At 42.6% G+C, this 26579-nt stretch overlaps 1 protein-coding gene across 1 annotated transcript in view; it reads left to right on the top strand.

The window, feature by feature from the left end:
* The window catches only part of skila (SKI-like proto-oncogene a), a 36788-nt gene extending 10914 nt beyond the window's left edge, over positions 1–25874 (top strand). The window contains exons 3-8 of the mRNA XM_081597966.1: positions 14199–14294; positions 14755–14843; positions 16442–16584; positions 18475–18845; positions 20460–20690; positions 21624–25874. Of these exons, the coding sequence (XP_081454092.1) occupies positions 14199–14294; positions 14755–14843; positions 16442–16584; positions 18475–18845; positions 20460–20690; positions 21624–21878 (1185 nt within the window). The 3' untranslated portion in view covers positions 21879–25874. The remainder of the gene's footprint in view (positions 1–14198; positions 14295–14754; positions 14844–16441; positions 16585–18474; positions 18846–20459; positions 20691–21623) is intronic.
* Positions 25875–26579: the final 705 nt, after the last annotated feature.

The following is a 26579-nucleotide window of genomic DNA, read 5'->3' as shown; positions in this document are numbered from 1 at the left end:
AGATTTTTAGTTATTTTTTATTGATGTGAGAGCTTTTTCTCCAGGGGGAATGTACCACACATAATTGAAAGAAAATTTACTGGAGGTTTTATGATAGATGTACTTTTCTATGCAGTAGAAAATGCACAAATTGCAAGAGTCCTCAATTATGCATCAAAGTGCATGCTTTTTGTTGGAGCACTTCTTAGTTCTGATGCATTTACTGAAGGGTTCAAAAGAATCTGAATGTTCTAATTATTATTTCTGGCTGATTTGTTAAATCCTCCTCACTTAAATCTACGTATCAAAGTCAGAATATGAATAAACAAACGAAGCAGATAACATTATTATAAAAGCAGTTAGATCATGTAATGCATCTTTGTTTTAAACGTTTTTTGGTGTGGTGTATTTACTGAAGATTACACCGTCAGAATCTCATGCCAGCCCACGCTCACACTGAAGTGGGTTTACTTTTGAGCAGCAGAGATGGCTCTGCCTCTACACAGGAGCCTCTGCCAGGTCCGCCAACAGTCAGACAGACTAAACAAACCTGCCAGGCCCCTCCCAGTCGTCCTTCAGGCTTTAAAAGTGGCCCAGACTGACGGCTTGTTTGCATGTTCGCCTCGCCCCGTCTCGTCTCTCCTACCCTCCCCTCGGGGCACCAGGCCAGTTTGCTGCTTCTAAGGAAAACCAACCTGATAACGGATGAAATCAGCAGCAGTTCCATGTAATGAGCTACGAGTCCAAACAAGACTGATTGGTGGAGCAGAGATGCAGCCGAGTGGCTCGCCTCGCTTGTTTTCCATGAGACCGGAGTGATGAGTCTCCGTATTAATTAATCGACGTGTTGATGAGAAGATTAGCCGTCCGCTGTCTGGTCTCCATGGGAGACAGCCATAGGAGCAGGTTGGTGTCCAGGCAGCGTGGGGAAATGTGCGTTTGCATTTGAAAGGCTCCTCCCCCTGGGAACGGTGATTAATGAAGACATAAACTGAGAAAGCCAGAGACGAAGCGATCCACAGGAGAACCAACATATGCAGCTCACTCCAACTCCCTGTCGCTTATTTACCCCCCCAAGCCCTCCATCTCCCAGACAAGCAGATAAACAGGATATCAAAGGCGTGTCATAAGTCCCGCTGGGCCGCCGCGCTGCACATCCACAACACATTAAGCCCAGCCACCACACGGATCAATTATGCATGTTGCAAACACGGGGAAACCGGGGGAAAAAAGAAGGGCCGCTCTATTAAAACGAATCCCCATCCATCCACTTTGCTGCTAATTTATCACCCCGTGCGGTAATGCCTCGGCATCTCAACATGGAAGTAATTCTGCTCGCAATGTTTGAGATTAGCCGGCCGCAGTCTTCCAGTCCGACGGCCACACATGTTTTAATAACCCACAGTGGCAGCTGAGTTAAGTGTTTCCGTGATCTGTTGTTAGTTTCTGCCTCAAGTCTAGACTGCGAATGAAAACAGAAAGCCCAGCACAGCTCCAACCTGCTAAACTCAGTCTGCTAGGCTCACCTTTGCTCCACTAGCTTAAACTTCAAACACCTCCCAACTGTTTTCTTCCCGTTCCACCGTCAGCAGTCTCTTTACCCCCATAAATCCTGATCTCACAAGGGGCTCCGAGTGATTTTGCTCGAGGCGAAACTGTAAAGTTAGCAACCAGGAAGCAGAAAGAAGCGAAGGACATTTTGCACTTCGGCCCGCTGCTCTATTACTTTCAATCCCTCCGTTGCCAAATGGTGATGTTTATCTCACTGTTAATCCCACCTGCATCGACGTTGCTCATGGGAATCATCCGTCTCACTGATGTTTCTTCAGGATATACACTGTTTTCTTTTGCCTCATTTCCCCCGGGAAATTGTAGCAGCTCAATTAGTTGCTGTAAATAGAGGCTTGGTTCTGCTTCTCCCTCTAGATCAACTCTATAACTAAAAAGTTTCTGACCTCAATATGCAGCTATGAGCTGTGAATGGTAACGGCTTGTTTGAAACTAGTAGTGGTGGTTCTGCAGTAGTGGTGATGACTATGTGTCAAGAAAGTGCCATCGCAATGACAGTAAGTCTTATAAAGAGCAGTAGGGTTGAAACAATTAATCAGATTAATCATGACAAATCGATTATTGAAATAATCAACTAATCTCTTAAACTGATTAATCGTTACCTGAAGTATACAGACTCAAACAAAGGCCATTTCTGTCCAATTAGTAATTCGGTAATCCAGAAAATGATAAACAGATTAGCCCTACACTTCATTGATGAGTCGAGCAGAAAGGGCTGAGCTTTTTGCATAAAAATACTTAAGTGGTTAAATGTGGTTAATCATCAGACTAATCAATAGAATAATTGAATACTAAAATAATTGCTAATTGCAACCGTACCTAACAGATTTGCACATGTAGATGCCGACATGTTTTTCCCTCGTCTGGTCAAATTGGATTTGAGATCATTAACCTGCTGAAGAAAAGCATCTCCACAGCATGATACTGCCACCACCATGTTTATCTGAGTGGATGGTGCCTTCAGGGTGATGTTTAGTGTTAAATCTTTACACTTAGGTTTACTAATCGACTGCTATCTGAAGGTTGCATTTTGAAAAAGTTGGCAGGGTATGAAAGCATTTGCGAGGTTCTGTGGAGTATGCAGCATTCATTGTTTGTCGCCTGTTCCTTCGCTGCAGCCTTGCTGCTGGAGAGACTTGGCCCTCAACAGGGTCTTATTACCCTTGACTTTATCCTTCGCAGAGCGCAGTTTGCCTTGTGGTCTTTTTTTGGGTTTGTTTTACAATCTGGCTGCAGTTTAACCAGTTCCTGTGACATGTGCGCGTTGTTATGCCAGACATCTGATTTGTCATCGCTATCAAAATGAACCGGCTGAGACACATCCTGATCCCCGATGAGACCATCCGTGCTGTATTTCTTCGTAAGACTGACTCATGTTGAAGGGGATCTAGCAGTCAGTCTAACGATGCAGATTTTTTGGCAGGGTTGCCTTTTTTTTTTCTTCCTCTTTTTATTTGTCAGCTGCTCTGGCAGACAGCCATCCCCGCCTCGTTTTCTGTTCAGCAAGGCTGTGCACCTTATGGGAGACGGAACGTCCTTGTCGTTACCGTGACGTTGGAACGCCATGATGACCCGCCAGTTGTCACGGTCTCGCAGGAACCCTTCAGAAGTCACAGACCGCATCTCTTCCTAAAGGCAGTCAAGGGGTCAGACAAACAAATATAAAATAAAATGCAGCCACCAGCAGATACTTCCTCCCTCCCATCCCACGTCTCCCACCGTCGTCCTGCAGCATGAGTCACGGCGCTCCATCCGTGCTGCGGTCTGCTCTCCACTCATCAGCGTCACGGTGGAGCCAGGACGAAGATTTATTACGGCGCAGGTCTCTCACTCAGTCCGTTTGATCTTCGCCCAGGTGCGTTCACTTAGTGCTCTGACTCAGGCCGTAACCAGGTTTTTCCAGAGACGAACGGACTTCTCCTGGCCTCTGTTGTGCCTTCCAGACCGCTAACGGAGGATCGACTCGACTGAGGGTGTTTCAGTTTTAGATTAGATTGAGATTTCCTCTGAAGGAAAAAAAGAGACACTTTCAGAAATATTAATGTTTCTTGAACAAACAATAGCTCATGTGTGAGTCTGAAGGAAAGACTGTTGAACCCCAGAGACGTGGAGGCCGAAGCCAAGCTGTCCATTCAAGTAGCAGCAGTGGAGACTTCAAACAAGCGGCTGCATGTAATATGAATGAGACCTGAGTTCCCTGCAGAACAGCCACTGCACCCAGAGCCTGCTTGAATTCAACAGCCTCTCTGTCCATGTGGCTCTGATAGATTTGACCCTGCGGGGCATTTTAGCCAGGTGAAAACTTCCCTTTGTAACACTGTGACTGTATCTTGGGTCTGGATCTCCTGAAGCTCTACAGTTTTCCAGCCTTCCCTCCTTTTTTTTTACCCTCCTCCGACCTCATCGCTGGCTGTGACAGCTCAGACGTTAATGCAGCTTTCCACGCTTCAGCAGAACGAAACCAAACTGAGGATTGACTGATTGATTGCTAGTAAAGAAGCACTAAAATCTCAGTCTGGGATAGTTCTATTTACAGATTTATCTAAGACTGTCATGCTAATATATACACAAAAAAATATTATCTTGAGACCATTTTCATGTAATGCAATGGTAATGGCATATTAATGCAAGTACACCCTCTCAAAGACCAAAAAACTTTAATTTATAATAAACATTTAACACTATAACTGAAAGACTTTTTAAATATCCAAAATAAATAAACAAAACATCCAAATCAACAAATAAAATAGAAAATAAACAAGATTGTCCTTCTAGTTGAGACCAGACCATCATTCAGTCTTTGGTAAAAAGAGAGATAGGAGACAAACAAACCACCCTGCGAATGGAAATTATCAAGCTTGCTTGATTAATTGATTTATTGCTACAGGCAGAGATGCACCAACTAGAATCTTGTTGCCAGCTTCTAGTTTTTGATTTGCCGATATAGATGTTAGCCAGTTCAGTTCTATAATGAAGGTTTTTATCCATAAACTTGACATCTGAAGCTGTTTTTACCATCGTATATTAGCAGTTAGCTTAGCTAGTTGAACTTAAACAATGATGAGATTTCTATAAAGCTGCAAATATTTCCAAATCCATGATGCTTCGTTATAGACAGAGGTTAAAAGCGCTGTCTATAAGAATACTTTACTGTATTGAGCCTCCTCGTAAACAAGTCTTGCTCTCTCTTGCTCTCCCACAGCCTGAACAAACTGTAGTGTATTTTGGCTTGTTTTTTTGTGAATAGCTTCTTAACATCTTCCTTTCACTTCATTTTAAATAGATAAATAGACACTTTGAATATTCTTCCCTCAGTAACAGCTTCCACTCTGAAGACCTCTGTTAGTGTGACCTGGATACTCGTAGCATTTGTTCACTGATAATAAAACGATTAGATGTTTGATTTTCCAGCCAGTCAGTCACCAATTGGAGGAGATGAAGCTGAAAATTGTTGGATTTTGATCAGTGTCTGATTTCTCTGCACTGATTAAGCATTAATTCGTCCTAGTTAGACGTTCACATAGTGATTTAAAACACTTTTAACAGCCGAGCAACTCTTTATTGCCGTGTAAATTTAGTTTTGCCTTGAAAACGGGTCGGGCTGCGTCTCCATTTTGTGTTTTTCTCTTTCTGTAGTGATAGCAGTGCATTGCTGGCCTGCTGACAGCCTCTCAGCTTTCAGTCTGCTTAGCAACGCTCGTCCTCTCCACGGCTCTCTCACTTGCCTCTTGTCTCCAAGCGCTCCGAGTTGTTTCATCCGTTTCAAATAGTAAGCCAAGCTCCCTTGTGCAGAAAACCAGGCGACCGATTCAAACGCAATTTGTTAAACCGGTACCCTGCCTTCTGACGAGCAAAAACTGCAAGCAATTGTGGAGGATTTCTTCCTTTTTGGCTCGTAAAGAGCTTGCAGTTCTCTCACAGACGCAGAAACTGTGTGAACGGTGTCCCAGTTAGAGCTCAGATGATGAGTACAGTCATCGGCAGACAAGACAAGGGCCCACTGGCCTCATTCTGAGTCGATGTGTCCTCCTGGGAGCATGAAGTGTGTCTGCTCGTGTCTGTATTTGTTTGCTTGCAGTAAACTGCGTCATCCTCCCACATCACTGTTTGATGGAGCCATTGTTTGATAGGATGTCTGTTTACTCGTGTGTGTGCACGCATCGCCGTCTCTGTCTCTGGGCCCGGCTTGCTAACGCAGGTGAGCCCTGACGGCTTTGGTAATTAATGATCTCTGCACAGGGGCGCCGAGGAGGGGAACGTGGCGCTCGCACATTTCTGCACATGAGCAGTGCAGTCTGAGAATATCGTCTGTGCTGCACGGTTGATATTTCTTTAATGGCTCAGATACAGTCATGTTCAATAAATTTGAATTTGCTCTGATGAGGCGTGTTTGAAAGTAACAACCTTCAGGCAGGTATTAAACATACTTTTCTGTGTTTAGTGTATTTTTTATGTAATATTTTAATTTTGAATGTCATATTTTCATTACCTGGAGGAGGAAAATAATCATAATTAACAGAAATAAAAGTTTTCACACTTTCACCTGTGGAATTAAGCAATATAATCTGTTTTACATAGTGGTTTCTGTCACCCCTGGTAAAGACATATATTAAAAAAAGCATTTCTACACCACGACTTTATCGGTGTTCTCGAAATAAAACTTTAAAAATTCCTCTGAGTTTATATAATATCTTTTATTTTAAGGTTCATCAGCAGGTGCTAATAATAGTGGAGGGTGAATAAAAGGGCCTGAGTAGAGAAACTGCACTAATTATTTCTAATAATGCAAGTAAAATATTTCAGTTATCAAAACTAACTCTGGACACCGTTTCACAGCAGTGAGTCATTCTTCCCTTCTTTCTGAGGCTATAAGTGTATTATGAGGCAATATGTGCTGTCTGCATAGGACTATTAGTCACAGTTCTCGAGACACAGGATGAGAAGTGTGACATAATTCAGTTGTACTTTTTGCTTATGAAGCAATGTCTGCAGGGGATGTACATCGCCCACAATATCTTGGCGCACCGTTTCATCACTGTTCAGAAGGCAGAGACACAGAACGGGACGATATTGATAATTTTTTATGCGTCATGTTTATGCTGAATTCTCTGTTCCTTGAAGCACTGTCTTAAACATATGTTTTCAAACTGTTTTAACAAAATCTTGACTTTGTAATTAATTTTGCCTGAGTATAAAAAGTGTAGCTTCTTTTTTGGATCTGAATCTCACTTCTCCAAACTCCTCAATTTAGCCCAGTTTTCCCTGCTGATCTGTAACTAAACAAAACTAAGAACTCACACAATAAACTATTGTCTTTCAACTTACTTTTGGGTCATGAGCCCAGATGCCAAAATTAGAAATAAGCAAGAAAATATTATGTTTCTCCTTAAATTGGAAGCAAAGTTCAATCCCTTGTTTGGGAAGAAGCACAATGTGAGGTCTGTACAACTACTTTTAGGGTAAAATGTTTGTTCTCAAACATCTGCAAAGTTTCATAAAACATTTGGCAGGTCATATACTGAAATTGTAGAACCTTATTTTCTGTTAAATAAATGCCTTGAAACCAATACTTGCCACCAATTTTAGTTTTTTTTAAAAGTGTCATCCAGCAGCATGTACTTTAATTTGCTTGTTTTGAGTTTTTAAAACAATCAGATAAAGTTTACGGACGTATGTTTCTGGAAACATTACAAGTATAAAAAAAAGACATCAAAAACAACAAACAAACAAACAAAAACTTTGTTTGAGTTTCTAAATCGAACTTGTGTAAGCCAAGTCCTGGCGCCAGGTGGATCGGGCGAACTATTAGCAGGTAGATTGCCCATTTTCCAGCACAGACGTCCACGATTGTACCCGGCCACTTTTAGCCATCAAACCCTGATTGTGCAAATTGTAAAATGGCCGACTGGAACTCTGGCCAGGAGGAAGGAGGAGGAAAGGAAAGTAAAAGAGGGGAGGGAGAAAAACCACATGTTTGACCGTCTAGACGGAGGAGACGTGTTGCAAAAAAACCCGTCCTCACCGTCTGGAGCCAAAGCAAGTTGGGAATGTACCTGTCCTCATCTGCCCTCTTTGTGAATGTGTGTGAGAGGAACGCTTGTTCATGACTAACCCAGCTGATGCTTATCAGTGTGTTTGTCTGTCTCTGATCTTTCACTTTACATGTAGAAATAAAAGGTGGAACAGATGTGTGTGTCTGAGTGGAAGGACACAGAGAAAGACCGTTTGTTTGCTGGTTTGTCTTGGCTTTCTGCCTCAATTTTTTTCTTTTTGTGATATAAATTTTTTTTACTTCCAGCTTCTGTCACCACCTGTCAGAAAACCCCTTTTGTTTCTGCGCCTCTTATCTGTCTTTGTAAAGCTAAATCAAAAGAAAAACACGTTGAGCAATCCGGTCCCTTGCACGTACATCAAACAGAGACCACCACTGACGAATGACCTGCTTTATACATTCTTACAGGAATGAGTCAAGATCTGAAGTCCGCTCGTATAATTCTGCAGTACAAAAAAAATCTGCAAACGGCAACAAAAATAAATATGAAAAAAAAAAGGAAAGTACATTGGTTTAATTGGCCCACTTTACTGCCCACTTCCCCTGTGGCTTTTTATCGATTTGGCTGCTGAAACAAAGTGTGGCTCCCAGTCTGTGGATAAATGGCTTATTGGATTAAGACCATCGTATAAAGGTCTCCGGTGTCCTCCTCGTGCGATTTGCCAGGTGGGACCCCTCCGGAGCAAACCACGCCCAGAATCTTGGGCTTAAAAGATCGCATCACCCTTCGGCACATCCTCTGTTTGTGTGTTCTGCGAGGTTCAAGCAGGAAGTAGATGTGTGTCTCTCCAGTTTGATCTTTGACACAGCTGATGACTGCAGCAGTACAGGATGTGGTTTAGAAACAGACAGACAGGGTGTGACTGACTGTCTCAGTACTTGTGTGTTCCTCTCCCCCCTACCCGCCGCGGGTGACTGTCTGAAGCAGATAGGAAAGGCACCCAAATAAAGGCTGTTTACTTCCTCTTCTCGGGCTAATGGCTACCACTTAAAAGTGGTCAGATGGGGGTTAAAGTGTCACGGTTTGGGTTTGTGGTGGCTTCTAGGAGTTTCAGTTTTAGTACCCCGACCGCTGATGTGTTGGTTTTACTAGAGGTGAAGACGATTCTGTCTAGTTTTGAGGGATTTAAATTGCAAAAACAAAACGGTTCTACTGGTTTGGGGATGAAAGGTCAGACCTAACCCTTATTGCACCCTTGATCAGGTTTGCCACTCGGCTCGTCAAAACTTGTTGTGCTTGTCTGTGTGCTTTTACATACATGGGCACGGTTTTATTGTTTTACTGTAAGGTCAGTAGCCTGATTGCGGGTGCTAAAGGGAGGTTAACAAGGGCAGAAAATAATTTCTTCTCTGGTAGTTTCCGCCTCTTTATATAGGCAAGTATTCATGCCACTGAAGTTTTTCATATTTTGCACATTAAAGCAAACTTCAATATGTTTTTATTGGGATTTTATGTGATTAGATCAACACAAAGTAGCACATAATTGTGATTTAGGAGGGAATGAAACCAGTTTTAATGCTTATTCATATAAAATATTCCAAAACCTCAAAATAAAATTATGTTACATTCGTAAAGGTTATAAAACCACGTTGCAAACTTTGGATGGGAGAATCTTAAAATTAATATTCACAGACTCTCCTTCCAATTTGATTGCGTTTGAGCTTTTTTGAAAGGAAGACTTGGCAGAAAAATTGAGCAAACCTAGTCTATTTGTAACTAATTCTGAAAAAAATTGCAGTTTTCTTTCCTTCCGCTTCAGATATGTGTTACTTTGTTTTGGTCTGTCACAGAAAATCCCAATAAAATACACTGAAGATTGTAGCCGTGGCATGATAAAATTAGAACAGCTCTTGGATACCTATGCATGGATGGTACTTTAAATGAGTTGGAAAACTTTCTCTCACATTACTGTTGTCTGAAACGAATGTCTGTTTATTCTCCAGCTATCGTTTTAAATAATTTAAACGGCACATGCAGCACTTTGCTGATGCATGTTTGTTCATTATGCATGTAAGGAGACAGCACGCGTATTTATAGCAGAGAGTCAACTTTGAGCATGTCTGTTGCGTTTAGACGGCAGACATCTGGAGGCTCCGCATGACTCCGAGGAGGAGAACCTGACCTCTGACCCGGCTGCGTCTCTGTGTTTCAGCATGTCAGTCTGCGTTCACGGCACCTTCGCCTTTAACCGATGAACACGTTGCTAAGAATAGAATAATAACGGAGTAGAAACTCGTCCCTCTGCAGCGGATTTGAGGCTGGATTTGAGCCTTCACTTTCCTTTCTTAAATCCAAAATTCTTCATCTGGTGCAGAAATCAGCTGAAATAGATTAAATTGTTTGTGTGCACAAGCAGAACAATCACTCACTCAATCCTGTCCTTGTAGCAGAATTCCATTTCTATCCTTAAAACTGAGCTAGAAATAGTTTAAAAGACACAAAAATGCTTCTTTGGTTTAAGATGCTTTTAGCTACAAAGTTCAGGTGGGAAAGGAAGAAGAGAAAAGCCCAGATGCTGTTAATGCTGCTGGTGGACGTTAAATGTCTGCACAGATGTTGCTCCGTGCAGAAAAACGAAGTGCTTTTACTCTGAGCACGGTGATGGAGAGTCATGGATGTGTGTAGTACCCTGGCATCTAATAGCGCTCCCAAACCAGCACTTTTTTTGTGTGTGCTACATTAGTGCGTCTGCTGCAGAAATGTCACGTGCCGGAGCCCAACGGTCGGGAGACTGAACCGAGGCTTTGGAAGTGGGTCACCGTGGGGAGTTCACATGGCTGTTTGTGTCTAGAGCGGAGCGCTCGGCGGCGCTGCGTGAGTGTAGCCGCAGCAGCAGGCAGACTGCTGGTGATTAGGAACAACAGGGCAGAGTTCAGCTGAGCGAGTGCGTGGAATGCTAATCCACATTGTCATAAGGCGAGCCACGGCTTGACAAAAGGACTGGAGACATCCGGGGGGTTAGAAGGGCTGTTTGTGAGCACGTCTGCCTCTGTGTGTGTGTGTGTGTGTGTGTGTGTGTGTGTGTGTGTGTGTGTGTGTGTGTGTGTGTGTGTGTGTGTGTGTGTGTGTGTGTGTGTGTGTGTGGGTCACAGGAGCGTCTCCAATGAGAGAGGTGCTTCATTAGTGGAGATTAAGACCAAGCAGCAGCCTGGTATCCGTGCTACTAAAGAAAGGTGGGGGGTTGAGGGAACGAGACGGGGGGACGTGAGGAAGTGGTTGTTGATATGTGTGAACATTTGCACGCGGTCAGCTTCATTAAGGAGCAGAGAGCAGCAGTGATAATGAGCCTGGGTGTGTTTTCTTGTGTGGGTGGTGGGTGTAAAGCTGTCAGGTGTGCAGGAAATACTGAGAGACAAGCGATCAGTAGTGGAAAGGAATGAGTAAATGTATAGAGCTGTGAATGTACGTTAAGGAATCATCAAATTAATTTTAATGTAGATAAAGATAACAATAGAATAAAAGTTATCCATGTAAATAATGGATTAATGACGTTTCTTTAGTTCAGTTTTGCTAGCAGAGATCAGGCCTGTTTACTACCAGATCAGTGCAATCAATTAAATAGAACCTGTCCAACAACATGAAGTAGACCAAAGGATCTAAAAAAGCAACGAGCCTTGACCCGGTCGAAAGAAATTCAATAACAGATGAGATCCATCGTTGTGGAAATGGCGATAAAGTCATTTTAAACGCTTTTTTTGATGACTTGCAGTAATTAATTCAACCGTTAATTCAGTTTGGTGACATGAAATTCTGACAGGAAAGTCTAGTTCCTTCCTAAATGAACTAGACTTTCCAGGCAAACAAACTAGAGTTTGATTTAAAAAAAAAAATAGTGGACTAAACAGGATTTAGTTTAGGATGTGAATGCACCGTAAACAGGCCTTTAACACTTTGAAACCCCTGCAAATTCTGCAAAGAGGAGAGGGTCAGAATTTCTCATTAGTGATGTGGAAGATTGTCAGTTGTTGTCATAAAGGGAGAAGAAAAATCTTTAACATTTTCTTTCTGGCAATGTTTGCCCTAAGCATGAAACCTAATCCCAACCAGCCCTGTCCTTCTAATTGGTCTGCACAGATATAGAGCAAAGTAGATAAGTGGTCTCAGTAATGGAGCTTCTTCTGTTGTGGGGGTCAAACAGATGAAAGACCCCTGAGAGACCTGAAGTTAATGTCCGTTCAGTCCAGTGCTCTCCATCTGTCTTCCCCTTCACACACACACACACACACACACACACACACACACACACACACACACACACACACACACACACACACACACACACACACACACACACACACACACACACACACACACAGCCTTCACAGTGAAGGAAACTGACGAGGAGAAGGCGCCACCACTGCAGTGTTTTTTTCTTGTTTTTTTCTCCCAACTCACTCTTATTACTCAACCCTTCCCTCCATCTTTTCACTGTCCCATCATCCCGCCCTCCCTCTCCCCCCTCCTTCACTCGCCCCCTGCTTTCAGCGCTGCAGTGCTTCCTTCTGAGCAGAAAAAAAGAAGAAGGAAAAAACCACCAACCAAATGCGCTCTGGAGCGGACGAGCCTCCTGCTTTCCACACTACACCTGGCTACACATCCAGCTCCATCCTCCATTTGCATGCTCATTCAGTCATGGCCTTGTAAATAAGGGACAGTCCCCTGCTCAGCTGGCAGGAGGGACCACACAAATTAGCACTAGGTAGAGCGTCTTCAGTTTACAATGAAATAAAACAAGAGAAACGACTTCCCTTTCACAAGGCAGGGTTTGTGTTTGATAGATGTTGAGCAAGGTTTGAGGTCCTGGGGGTGTGCATCAGGCAGTAAAAGATGGTGTTTTCCAAATTGGATAAACGTGATAAGAGAGAATTATTATGATGTCTAGAGGAATGCTGGCGGATGCTGGACTGCAGCTCGTATAACTGGGACTTAGGTGTCGCATTCATTTGCACACATTCTTCTTAGTTTCTGTAATGCATCAGTGTGGAGGAAAATCCTTTACTCCAACTGTTGAAAAGCTGTCTGCTCACCATAGATGGCTTTAAAAGGCGAGGGAGTCAATTATTGATGCTTTCTACAACCCTGTTTCATTTATTTCCTCCTCCTCTGGTCTTCATCTCCCCTCTGCGCCTGTCCCTACCTCACCAGAGCTTCTCTTTCCTCTGGTGCTATCTGCGCTACCTGCCGATTTGCTTCAAAGTGCATGAGCGCTGTGAGGCCACAGATAAGCATCAACTGTGTCAGTTTGTGGGCTCTCGCTGAGCACGGCCCCGAGTTTGCTCAGAACACACACACCCGAGTTTGCTCAGAACACACACACACGCACACACACACACACACACACACACACACACACACACACACACACACACACACACACACACACACACACACACACACACACACACACACAGAACCAGAAAAGCAGAGACGGGAGCAGCGGTATTTAACGAACACATCTGCAGACGCTCTAATGTACATCTGTGCTTTGAAGCGAGAGCTTGACTCCAGCTGCGTTGTATGTCTGCACAGAAGCACCTGACAACAAGACATGTTGACTGTCGGCAAGGCGTTTCCTTGTGGTTTATTTATAGGCCTTCTCTTACTTTCCAGTGTTGTGTCACAGCGAGGCACAGACCAGTTAGAAACTCTCACAGTATGAAGTTTTTAGTGAAAACACTGGTTTTGTTGTAGTTACCATGAAACAATAATGCTCAACACTGTCTAGCTGGTTATATTTAAGAGAGAAAAGCAATTACCTGTTTTCCTGCTGATGTAGTATATAATTTATTTATAGTTATTTCGATTCATTTTGGCCAACCAATCAAATGTTTTGACCAACATTCACCCAGAAACACTCTAGTCACTCTGATGCCATCTCTGGCATCTGCTGAAGGGTTTTAAGTTGTAGAACAATCTGACTGACAATTTTAGCAGAATTGAAACTGCTACTTTAGAAAAAAATCTGGAGTATCTTTGCACTGGTGATTGGCCCGTTGCTAATGTAGACCGACTTATCTTCCGTGAGGTGTAAAACTCTATTCGTGAACTGACCTGTGAAGACATCATCAATGTGACTAAATATAAATGAGTGAATGAGTTTCTCTAGATCTAGATGGGACATTAGACCTTTAATCCTGGAAATGTTCTTCAGGTGATAGAAGACCGACTTTGTAATTGTCTTTATGTGTCTCTGAATGTTCAGGTCTGAGTCGAACACTACACCCTGAACTTTTGCCTGATCTATAGTTTCCAGCTGTAATAAGTGAAGCTGAGTGCTGACTAGATCGTTCCTCTTCATTAAGATAATAACTTTAATTTTATCTCTGTTCAGCTAAAGAAAGTTATGGCAGCTCCTCACATTGATTTGGTCAATGATTGAATGGGTTCATGTAATGTAAAGATGTACGTCATCTGCGTTTTAAAGTGTTGACATCATGCTGCACTTTTAATACCAATCACTTCCATGGGTTCATTGGACCAACTCTTTGTTTTCTGTGTGTTCTTCTCCATCCTTACGTCTCTCTGGCTTTGGTAACTCTGGATGGTATAACTCACCCGCTGTCTCTCTCTCTCTCTCTGTCTCTTCATGTGTTTTAGAAGTCGGGAGAGGAAGAGGAGAGCCAGCTGAGGAAGTCCTCGGTGGAAATTTGCTCCGCTTCAGACAAGTTAGCCGACACAGAGCCTACGAGAAAGGTCAGTACCCACCCCTAAGGTTCATGACCCTCACCTCTGTCCTTTTTCACACCTTGTGTTCGCTAATTCGTAGCGGACACAAGGTCCTCCGTTCTGTTGGACGAGACTCTTAACCCACTCTCCCCGCACACTTACTGAGTTAAAATGAAGGCTGTTCAGTGGGACTATTTTCTCCTCTGATGCGCATCGTCTCAGCTGATGCCTTATGGGTAATCCCTAACTCACATCTCGCATGTATGCATGCATATTGAACTATGGCTCCTATGAGAGAGATGTGCAGCATATTCCCGTCTCACTTTGCTGTTTCCCTGTTCATCTGGTCTGCACTAGTTTCCTTCACAGATCAGTAAATAGGTATAGAACATCTCTAACCATAATAGTATGTTAGAAAGACAGTGTTTTGTTGGTTTTGTGTCATATTAATGCTGTTCTTATCTTCTTTTTTCTTTCTTCCCCTCAGGGGAAACCATCCCCACCGGCTCTGATGTTCAACCGTCTTTTTACGGATATCAAGGAGGAGCCAGGACACCCCACCCTGGTCCATCCCAGGTACTGCACCTCACCTGCCGTGATGCAATCTGAAGTCTAGAAATTGCCCATTTCTGCACCGTTACGTCTAATATTGTTTAGTTCAGATACAATTGTATGTTTGTAGTAGACTTCTGCCATTTTACTCCCAGTTGCCGTAATATGGCTGTCCATCCGTCGTTCTCTATTTCTTCTTCACTGCTTCTCCTTCCCCAGACATTTGCTCCAGTCTGTTTAGTTCTAGTTCCATTTTAGGTAACACGGTAATCTCTCCCAGATTAAAGCCTGGAATTAAAGGGTTTACGGAGCCACTGCAGCGTCTGACTGCTTCCCGCGGAGACTCTCGCAGACTTCAGGCTAGACGAATTAGAGCATGGGAGGGAGAGATTAGAGCCACGATCACCTGGTGGCATCATGAGATTTCACATTTACGTGCGCAGACCAGATTAGAGCACCAGTTTAGAGCCAGACGAGGTTAAATTTTGGTTGTCGCAGGGATCCACTAGAGGGGCACGCGGCTAATGCAAGCCTGCCTTGCATTATTCAATCAGGTCTCGGTTGTTTTAAGTGACAGAGCTTCATATCCCCGCGCAGGCGGACAGGCAGCGCCTCGTTCCCATCCAGAGGGAGAGCAGGAATGTCTTGGTTGGTGGAGTTTTGAACAGAGCCCCGCTGAGCTGTCAGGCTTAACCTAGTTCACTGCTCCAGCCTCGGCACGCTCTGAAGCCGGGGCTGCTGGCGGGGGGAGGGGTCCGGAGCGCCACACAGATGAGTGTTGACTCAGTGGCTTCGGAGCATCTCCAGGCAGTATCTGTCTCCCCGTTGTGCGCCACTACCTGGAAGTTTGTGATAAGCCGAAGGTCTGTTTAGGCTGAGATCCTGGCAACACACGATAAGGAATATCCATATTCCACGCTGCGTTTTGTTTAGCCCCTGCTCTGAGATTTATCGTGCTGTTTTGAGCTAAAAGAGATAGCAAACATAGATTGTTCTTTGTTTCAGACGTGTTTGTTGTAAAGGGCAACACAGCATTCTGGAGCGCATAACTCTTTGCTATTTATAGTTTTTGGCGAAATTGCTGGAAGGAAACTAAACCACTTTTATGAAGCCTAAAGCAAAAATGGGGGATATTTTTAAACACATTACAGAGTTCTGAAAATACTCTCGATTCTTGCACCTTTTTTCTCTACATTTTGAAATCACAAACGTACATGTATTTTTACATTTTACATAATAGAACAACATGATTGCAAATTTTCTTTTTTTTTTACAAATAATGTTAAAAGTGTGGCATGTTTTTATTCACCCCATTTTTACTTTCATGCCCCTAAAAATAAAGCATTTTGTCTTTTGAAGACACCTCAGTAGTAAATAGCATCCATTATCAGTGTTAACTTTAATATGATTTAATTCTAAGTTTTTTAAGGTCTGACATAGTTACATCTTTTTAAATAAATCTTTTAAATTCACCAAAAGGGATTGGAAAACCTGGTAGTGGCACCATCATGCTGTGGGACTACTCCAGATCTGCTGCTTTGTGTTTCTGTCACATGAAATCTTGATAAAACACTGTAAAACTAAAGTATTGTATCTTTTACCTCTTCACCTCTGTTTTCCAGTTACTACCTGTACACATACGATAAGATGGTGGCTCCCAACGTTTCTCTGAGGAGGGAGGCAGAGATGAGCCCCGAGGTGTTCGGCGCGCTGCTCAAGCATCACTACAGCCGCAGGATGCTGGGCCACGAAGAGCCACCAATGGGTCAGTAGGAAAAGCAGCGAACCGTGAACTTACCTGGACAAAATCCACCTTTTGTTTAAAAATATTTTACTGGGGACAAGAAGAACATCTGCACACTTTATGCCGCATTCTTCTGCAGAAACATGCTGATTAAGCCAAGGTTTACAAAAACAAAAAAAATTTCATTAAGGCAGTTTGAAATCTGAAAAATGCTGACTAATTGGAGTAAAATATTAATTAAGGCCCAAAATAGTTGTAGTTTTAATTGTCTTAATTTTATTGTTAATTTATTGCTAATTTTAGTTATTGTGAGTAAAACTTTCCTTTATTAAACTTAGAATCAACCTTTAATTTCCCCTTTCTGTTGCTGCAAAGAAAGATTTAAGTTTATCTTAAGGCTTTTTACACGTCTCTCTCACAGGTGTTAGCATGGAGGGTGTTTTAGTTAACAACGCCGAAACATTTCCTTTTAGATAAAAAAAATTAATTACTTTCAGATATGGAACTCATAAATAAATGTTGGATGAATGTACCATATGTTCAAATCCATAAGCAGTTGGCTCAAATGATAATTATGAAGCTAATAAGCTGATGAACACTCTTAATACAGAGTACATTTATTTTAATAGCAGTTAGCAAATACAAGAGTGAAACACAGAAGGTTCATTAATATTAATTTGATCCAATTTAATGATAAATAATTTCCAAACGCAGCTTTTTTTTTCCCCATTAAATAAATCCTTCATATTTAATTAGAACTCCTTTGCACGGCTATTGGACACAGTCTGATGTGTGTCTGCTATAAATACGTGACATCAATATAGCGAAGCAGCAGCTGTTTGCATGCAGCATAAGCATAAATGACAGGCGTATCAAGTTCACGCAGCTCACTCCGAGCTGACACATGCTCAGCAGCAACTTCCAGCACTGAAAACTCTGCAGCCCGCTCCCATGCACGGAGCCACTCGTTGACCTTCGGATAACAACACTGCGGGCTGCCGCACGTCTGACGCGCTGGTGACCTCCTCTTTCACGCCGTGCATTCACATATACATAAAAAAAAAAGGATGAATCAGAGGAACGGTTTCAGTCTGTCGTTATTAACGCGCCGTCTGACTGCCAGCCTGCGTGTTTCTCTCTTTCACTTTCCGCTCTCCAACCAATCTGTCCTCCTTCCCTCTGTCCTCCATCTCTCTCTCTCTCTCTGTTTTCCTGGCAGCCGGCAACACAACCTCTCTGAGCCGACTCTCCGTCTGTTCCCATACTTCTCTTCTTCCGTCCATCCATCCATCATTGTCTCTTCCCTCTCTGGCTCCCTTCATCTCTGTCTGCTGTCAAATCCTCCGCCCACTCCTCTCAGAGTGAGCTTTTCCTCCTTCCTCCCTGCCTTTTTCCAGACTAATCTGGATTTTTCTCCTTTAAAACGCTGTAGAAAGTAGGCCGTGAACTGCCGTAGTGCAGTGTTCCCCTTCCTCTTTACCAAACTGCTGGTTTGAATAGAGGATCTAATATTAGCTCTGTGGCTTTGAATCAATTTGAATAATGATTTGTGCCAGAGATTAGCATCCTGCCGAACGTTTCCCATGATGCACACACCTTAAAGACCGCAGTCAGGGGAACAAGCCGCAGTTTAAAAAAACAAGGAGATGCAGCGGAGCAGCTCACCTACACAGTTCACCTTTATTCCTGTTTCTGTGTCTGAGGGCAAACACAAACAGAAATTGTGGGCGAGCGTTTGGTTCCTCGGAAGAAGTGCGATGTTTTATGAGGTTGTGTGAGGGTGTTACTAAGCGTGTGCACACCAACACGACTCGCACTTCTTCTTGTCTTTCAACCACTTCCTCTGCTTTTCTTTTCATCTTATCTTCTCCCTCCCCGTCCTCACTCTCTTCTCTTTCTTGCCTTCCTCAGATCTCCACGCGTCGCCTCCTGTCACGGCCGGCGCCGAGGAGGCCAAATCCCAGAGCGTGGCGGCTGCTGCCTTGGCCACTGAGCGGGAAAGCCAAACCCAGGCAGTTTCCATGGAGACGAGCAGCCCGTGCTGCAAGAAAGCCACCCACATCCCCTCCCACACTCCTCCTCCGGCATCTCTTCCTCGGTCTGCGTCGATGCTGTCGTCGGAAACGGAAGCGGCGTCTAAGGACATGAGCGCCGCCGTCGCCACGGCGGTCGGGGGTGTGGAGGATGACAAGGACAGGATCGTCGTGGAGATCATGCAGATGTACAGCAGGCAGCAGGAGAAGCTCAACTCCACCCTGCAGAAGCAGCTGCAGTTGGAAATGGTGAGTTGGTGGATGGAAACAGAAATGAGCTGCAGATGAACCCGACTGGAACCTTTGTTGCCATCATTAAAGGCGTCGTTGACGTGGAGATGACACCAACCCAACCTCCACCCTGCCTTCTCTCCATCCAAACACTTGTATTAGGAAATATTTTTCTATTTATACCAACTAATTTCCCATTCTTTTTTTTTTTTTTTTTACAAAATTTCACATACATTGCAAAATTATTGATATTCCCTGAACTTTCTAAAGTCACAGAAACAAACTTCAATGTGTTTTACATGTCCAGCTACATAAAACTCATTCAGAGCCACAAATGTTACTTAACCTATTGTGAAGAGACACATTTAAAATTTTAAAATAAAAATCCACTGTAGGAAACTTGTGGTCACATTTAAAGAACCACCATTTTATTTCTGCTTTTAGATTTTAAAGCAAAGACAAACATTTATACGAAGAGGATTGATTCATTTTCATTTAATGGAGCTTGATATTTGTAGAAAATAATGTAAATAAAAAAAGTTTACAACACAATGATGAGATGAGAAAATCTAAACAATATTACAGATAATTCTCTAATTTTGTGGTGGAAATTTAATGCAGGATTTATTCCAACAGCTAAAATTTGCACTTTATTTCCATAGTTTCAGCTAAATTATTAAGAGTCATTGTTGAAAGTCCAAAGAGCCATTTGCGGCTCCAGACCCGCAGGTTCAGACCTTTGGGGATAGTTCAACACAAAGTGCATTGTTCAAAGTTCAAGTCTCATTGTGTAAAAATCTTAAAAGTGTGGTGTGCATTTGCACTCAGCATGTATTCAAGGTCGTCAACCAGAACTACTTTTCTTGCTGTGCTTAAGCCCAAACTCTGGCCATCTTCCCATCAAGCAGTTTCTCTGTCCCTCTTGAAGAAAAACATCCCCACACACAATGCTGCCACTACCATGTTTCACAACAGATGATATAATATCATATTGTCCATTTTTCTCCACAAATAGTTTAATTTTGCTCTCATCTGACCAAATATCTTGCACATTTGCTAAACAACTTAAAACAAGAATTATGATGTAAGACTAATAATCATTATGCTAATAGACTCTCCCACATGAGCTGAGGATCTCTGCAGCTCCTGCAGAGTAATCTTGGGCCTTTCAGTGGTTTGTTGGATTAATCCTCTCCCTATTCAGCCTATTTGTTATTTTAGTTCTTCAATTTCTATATGATGTATTAACCGTTATTTAAAACATAAGACATAACTCTCCTAGGAGAACGTAATTGTCACTAATGTTCTCTGATTAACCTCTGAGGGTTTCACAAAGCAGCTGCATTTATTCTGAGATGTCAGTCTTGAATTATTTTGGCACATCAAAGTAAAAGTGGACAAAATAATCCTATTTTAACTGCAGAAATGATTGAAAGCTATGTGCAAATTCAAGTCAGAGGTTACAAACACAGTTTTGGATGCTGTCAGGTTTTGGGCTGCGGTAGAGGCACGAAGTCTAATCTCCCTGAGGAGAAGCTGTATTGCAAAATATTTCTCCTGCAGGCTCAGTGTAGGGGTTCGTTATTATCACCATTACTCAGATCGTTCTTGTCTTGGATTCTGTGCGTCCAGGAGCTGGAGGCGTTGCGTGGGGGCGAGGCGGCGAGGCTGCGGGAGCTGAGCGCGGAGCAGCGGGAGCTCCGCAGCGAGCTGGAGGCGGTGCACAGTGAGCAGGCGCGGCGGCTCGGACAGGCCCGCCAGGAGCAGCTGGAGCTGGAGAGCCGTCTGGAGCAGCTCCGGCAGCAGGCCTGCGCCTGCGAACCCGGGGCCCAGCGGCAGCAGGAGGCCCACTACACCGCTCAGGTAGGAGCTCTAAACGCATCACCAGTTCTAAATAAGTCACACTAAATTACAGCAACATAAAACTTTGTTTTATGGGCCTTTTTTTTTTTTTTATTTACCTTAAAAGCCTTTTTTTTTTTGGTGTGTGAAACATATTTCACTCTTTCTTCTGTAGTTATGCCAGATATTGGAGATGTTTGACCAGTAATATTGGAACTCTGAGTGTTGTGTAAGAATATAAAAACACACTCGGGGGAAGTTGTTTGGGTTTCCAGGAGATTAAACCTGGAGACAGACTGAGTTATGTTGGCCTGAGCTCAGCGCTGCAGTTTCACATCCAGCCTCACCAACACGGCTTTTAACTCCACTTCTCAGCAGATTCTTGAAAAGCTCCCAACTTTATCTCATCTTAGCTGCTCTAGAAAGAAATGAAGTCTGTGGACAGACATGCAGCATTAGTCTTGTTTACCACGCAGAGATACTTTCTAAACAGAATTACATCACTGTCCATTTCTGAGCAGTGAAATATGAGCGCTAATGGTAAACAGTCCCAGTTGCTTCACCCTGAATATGAATGTGGCTTAACAGTGAAAGTGCAGCTAAAAGCTGGATTTCTGCTATGTTATGTTACAGCTTTATTACTATTATAAGGATCTAAAGCCATCTTATGTGGATGTTTTACCTAATTTGGCTTTAATTAAGTTCTGCAGAAATCTTAAATAAAATAAATGAAATGTGTATCATGTCTTTCCATTATTAGTTTGATGATTTACATGTCTTTAATCAATTTGCATGTTGCCTGTTGAGGTCAGCTCCTTTCCTGTAATAATGATTGATTCATTGGTTACTTAGTTTTGTCTTCATACAATTTGGTAAGATTTTGTGTAAATGTTGAGCAGTGGGTTTTCTGCGGCGTTTGATCCTAACCCGACCTCTATCTCCATCTCCTCCCAGTTGTCGGAGCTACGGCAGAGGCTGGAGCGGGCTGAGGCCGACCGGCAGGAGCTGCAGGAGGAGCTTCACCGGGAGCGGGAGGCGCGGGAGAAGCTGGAGCACACCATCGCCCAGCTCAAGCAGCAGATGGCCCAGTCTGGCATGATGGGAGGCAGCCCCTCTCCCCCTCTCACCCCCGCCACTGGACCCCTGAACGCCCACTCCCCTCCCTGCTCTTCCTCCATGGCTGAGGCCCCTGTGGCCGGCCTGAAGTAACTGTGACATTTTCTTCCCGTCAATCGCCAACTCTACAGACACAAACAATTCAGCCTGACCCTCTGCAGGGTCCCTTTCTGATTCCCGTTTTTAAAAGATACATTACAAGATTTATGTTTTTTTTAATATATATATATATATATATATATATATATATATATATATATATATATATATATATTCCCAGTCCTCTCTTTAAACAGTATTTAAATATTTTTTGGGCATGTATGTTTGATTTAATTTATAGTTTTTAATAAACTAACAGCTGCTTTAGAGACAGGAAGTTCCATCACTATCCTTCCCCGTCTGGATCATTATCCTTCCTGCTCCCTGGTTCCTGGAGCTGAACACTCTGGATTTTGGACTCCACCGTTCCTCGCTGGTGACACTTTATGCTACTACCTGGCATGGCCGCCAGTACCTACAGACTTTGTAAACATGAAGCTCAGATCCTCAAGACTCAGCGAGTGGAGGAGTTTAAAATGACATCTCTCTCTCTCTATACATATATATAAAAATATATATTTTCTTTTGGACTCCTTATAAACACAAATAAATATAATCATGTTAAAATATTAAGTCTTTATGGAGGAAAAAAGACCTTTACTGTACAAAAGCAGACATTTGTCATTCGCAGATGTTGTAGGACCTCATGAAAATATGCCAATAATGACGCTGATGTTGAAGTGACTGAGTGTGACCTCTCCCCAAAACCCCTCTACACTTCTTGTACTTAGCTATGGAATACTACAGCCTGGAGGGCAGATTGGTTTCCTCTTCACTCGACCGGTCTTCCTCGGTCTGGGCGCGGGTCATTCAGACATCGAGCTATGCTACGTTTTTAAAACATTCCCATTTTAAAACTGCTAAAATTTCTCCGTCATTTGGCTCCTATGGTTCAAATCCTTTCAAGACACCAAATAAAGTTGTAGAGTGATCAGAGTAAACAAAAACATTACCCCTCCACCGAAAGTAGGCTACAACTTTTCAACCACTAGCCTGAGCTTTCTCCCATTGGCCTGGATTGCTTGTGAAATTTCAAAACGGCCAATCAGCGAACAGAAGGAGACGATGACGTCGATTTTCTGCGCTGGTTTAGTAATCTGCCTTTAGCTTTAGCAATGGCGGCGGAGGAAGTGAACGTAGCCGTTCCGTCCATGTTCCGCCGTTCCAAATATTTAATCAACTTCTCTCTTTGCAGTGGAGGATGGTTGTTTACAGCGCAAGTAATTTCCGGTAAGCGTCATGGCGTCAAACTTTAGCAATTGAGAACAATTTAAAACTTCAGCAGAGTCTACCCCTCCAGTTAGCAATTGTTTGAAAATAACCAAAGGTCCAGACGCTGTGTGCTGACTTTTAGGTTTACAGAATTGAAAGGTCATCCTCTGACTAATCAACTAGACATTTGAAAGCTTTTTATTAACCAGTGAGTTTACGAAGAGCAGAACGACCGCAGCAACTAAGCTTAGAAAGTGCTTATTTTAGATTTTTCCTCTAACCTATGCAATAAAACCAACGTGACAGTAAATACATCTTATAAATGATATAGCTTCACGGGAGTTTGCCAGTTTTCTATTAAACATTGATCAAATCCTCACATCTCACCACACCCAACCAGGAAATTCGTTGAAACCGAGTTTAAAAAAATGAATTAAAGTTTAATTTAACACCTTTTTTTAAATTACTATTTATAAACCTTCAACCCGCGGTATTTTTACTCACCCTTTTTCACACTCTGATCTCACTCCGGCCCATGCTGTAGTTTGGACACAGGTGTTTCTTTTTTTTTTTTTTTTTTTTGCGTTACCATGACGACGCATGAAAGAACCCGCAACGTGTCCGCACACACTGGAGTGTGTCGGTGCGTCGCAGCCGTCCGTGCGGAACGGTGGCCCCTGCAGAAGATCAGCAGAAGATCAAAGCTGCAGGCTGCACGTCTCTCTGAGCCTCTCTCTTCATTGTTAGACATTCTTGTCGTCTAAGAATGCGGGTCGCAGGTGAAAGCTGTCGGTTCGGCAGAGTTTCGGGTTCTGTGCGCACTTATTCACGAACAGCGTGAAGCGGCGGACATTTAGCACCGAGGCTCGCTAATGGTAGGCTGGGTGGCCCCGACTTCGATGGAGCTTTCCTCCCTGTTTGAGGCCAGCTGTCGATGTCGCGGGGGGGCGGAGGGGTCCCCTCTGGTGGGTGACCCACATCCAGATCAGATGCCCGGGAGGAATCCCATCATGCCCAGGCTGAAGCGCTTTTTATCGCCTCTATTAAAAAAAAAAGATCCCTGTGAGCGTCTGTGTGAGTGCGTGCGTGTGTAAATAACTGTGTAAACGGGATCGTCCAAGGCAAAAAAAAAAACTGAGCTTCTTTTTTATGCATCTGCTATTAATGCAAATTGATAAGACATTCCACTGTGCTCCATCCTGTTCGATGCAGATTTTCTTACACAGCCTCCCTTTACAGAGACCGACCGGAAGGAGCGGACAGAGAGCAGGCGGAACAAATGTACACTCTACTGTTGTTGCATTGAAAACATTTATTAAGATGATGAAAGAAAAATGTTTAACATATAAACGAAAGATTTATATTCGCTTTGTAAATAAGGTAGTCATTAATATATTAACTGTTCTTATATAAATAATCTATAAAGGTTATATGATTTGGACCACAGCTGAGGCTGCAGTGGGTCTAATTGTTTTGATTTCTTTTATTTTAAAAAAAAAAGAAAAGAAAAAGGACTATTCTGGAGTGGATGTGGGGGAATGAAGTGCATGGTTTACTCAGTCATCAACTATAAAACTAAAAAAAAAAACTAAAAAGAAATACTTTGTTACACACTTTTACTCCACTTTCAGAACCAACGCTGTTGTTTTTATGGATTTTATCATGACAGATTTCCTTTTTGCTATTTGAACCTTCTCCCTTAATCTAAATCAGAAATTTGTTCAAGAAGACATTTTGGAGAAAAAAAAAAAGAGAAAAAAAATGTTTGCATGTTTTGCTGCCCTTCCAAGTTTATGTCGCCAAGTTACAATCTGTTTATTGTTAGAAAAAAAAAAAAAGACTAAAGATTTCCCTCATATCTTTAAAAAGGCTCATCTGCATGAATTATTGAACATGTGCAAAGTTTTATCTCCCTTGTGGTTGAGAGGCTGGCCAGAATATGAAGTCACCGTATGATCATGAAGATTGTAAACTGTAGAATAATTTGGTCTGACTATTTTTTTCCCCACATTGAAATCATGTAACCATCAGATGCTAATCAGTATTACTTTTATTCTCCTGTTTGCTTCTGCAGCAGAAAATTCACCCGAGGGGTTTTTTCTACTGTCAGAGGAGTTTGCATTGTAACCACAAGTGGGCGCTGTGTAGTCTTTTTAAGTGTGCATCTATTACTAACCAGTAGGATGGGAAAAAAATCCCTTTTAAGATGGCATGCTGGGCCTTTCTTTGGCTTTTTGCAGCGCTTTGAGAGCTTAGATGTGTTTTGTACAGTTGTGAATTTTGCCAAACTGATAAAAATGAAAAGAAGGAGCCTGGAAAATGACTGCAGGAGGCTCAGATTGACAGTCGAAGGTGGAATTTACACAAAAATAAACCTAAATCTGTTGCTTTCCCATCAGTGCTGTTTGAAAACATGAAACGCAGTGTCTGTGTGTGTGACCATTGCATACTACGTTGCCAATACTACAGTGTGATGAGACTTTTTTGTTCTTGCATGAATTAGAGACACTGTTCTCCTACCTCATGTTGTGATATAAGATGTTTTTTTAAAGTAGAGGACACTGCATCTCTAACTGTTGAGCATCATTATTAAATGACATACCTGTAAATGCTTTTAGCCGATTCCTCGGTTGTATTTAGTGTTTTTTTGTTTTGTTTTGTTTATTTCTGGATTCCCCCACCCCCTCTTTCTTCCCTGATTTCAGAACCTGTAAATAAATCCTGTATAGACGATGAACTTGGATCAAATTCAAGTAAAGTTCTGTAGTGTCAAAACGAGCGTCGTCTTTGGTTTCTTTCGTTTTCATTTTAATTCAGACAGGATGCCAGACCAGGTGTAGCTTGTATAGAGAGGAAGAAAAAAAACTGAGAAAACAAAGTTAAAAGTTGAAATAACAGAAAATATTTCAAATCGGAGAGTAGTAGAAGAAGAAAGTGAGGAAAAGTGGTCAGCCTAGTGCAGTGTAACTACACAGATGGCTCAAAAACACCTAATTCCTGATATGTGTCAAACTCAAGGCCGTCTATAGCAGAACCTTTTAAATTAGTTTTTTAAATATTTTACCAATCTAATGAAAGCAGTTTTTAAAATCTTTATACTATCAAATTGCATTAATGTGAAAAGATGCTCTATATAATTTGATTTAAAGAGGTACTTATCTATTGCATAGGACAAATTTTCCACTTCCATTTCAGCTTTCCTTCCTCTGTCTCAAGTCCTGCGTTTTGTCTTGTGCATCCAGGCTAAAATTAACTAAAACCTCCTCTCACCGAAGCTGTCTGCAGAAACGCTGCCAAGCCCTGCAGTAGCTGCAAGGCCTGGCAGACTGCACATAAAACAATCTCTACCAGGAGGCTGTTGACAAAGCAGAGCCAGGCAATGTTCAGGTCCAGGTATTCACACCGGGAGAAGGAGGAATGAGGCCAAGAAAACCAGGAAAAATGTAATTGGAAAACATGTATTGAGTATGTTGAGCTCAACGT

Source organism: Poecilia reticulata, chromosome 17 (assembly GCF_904066995.2).
Source record: "Poecilia reticulata chromosome 17, P_reticulata-male-v2, whole genome shotgun sequence".
Taxonomy (NCBI): domain Eukaryota; kingdom Metazoa; phylum Chordata; class Actinopteri; order Cyprinodontiformes; family Poeciliidae; genus Poecilia; species Poecilia reticulata.
The sequence above is the reverse complement of the archived record's forward strand: the minus strand, read 5'-3'. Positions and strand labels throughout refer to the sequence as shown.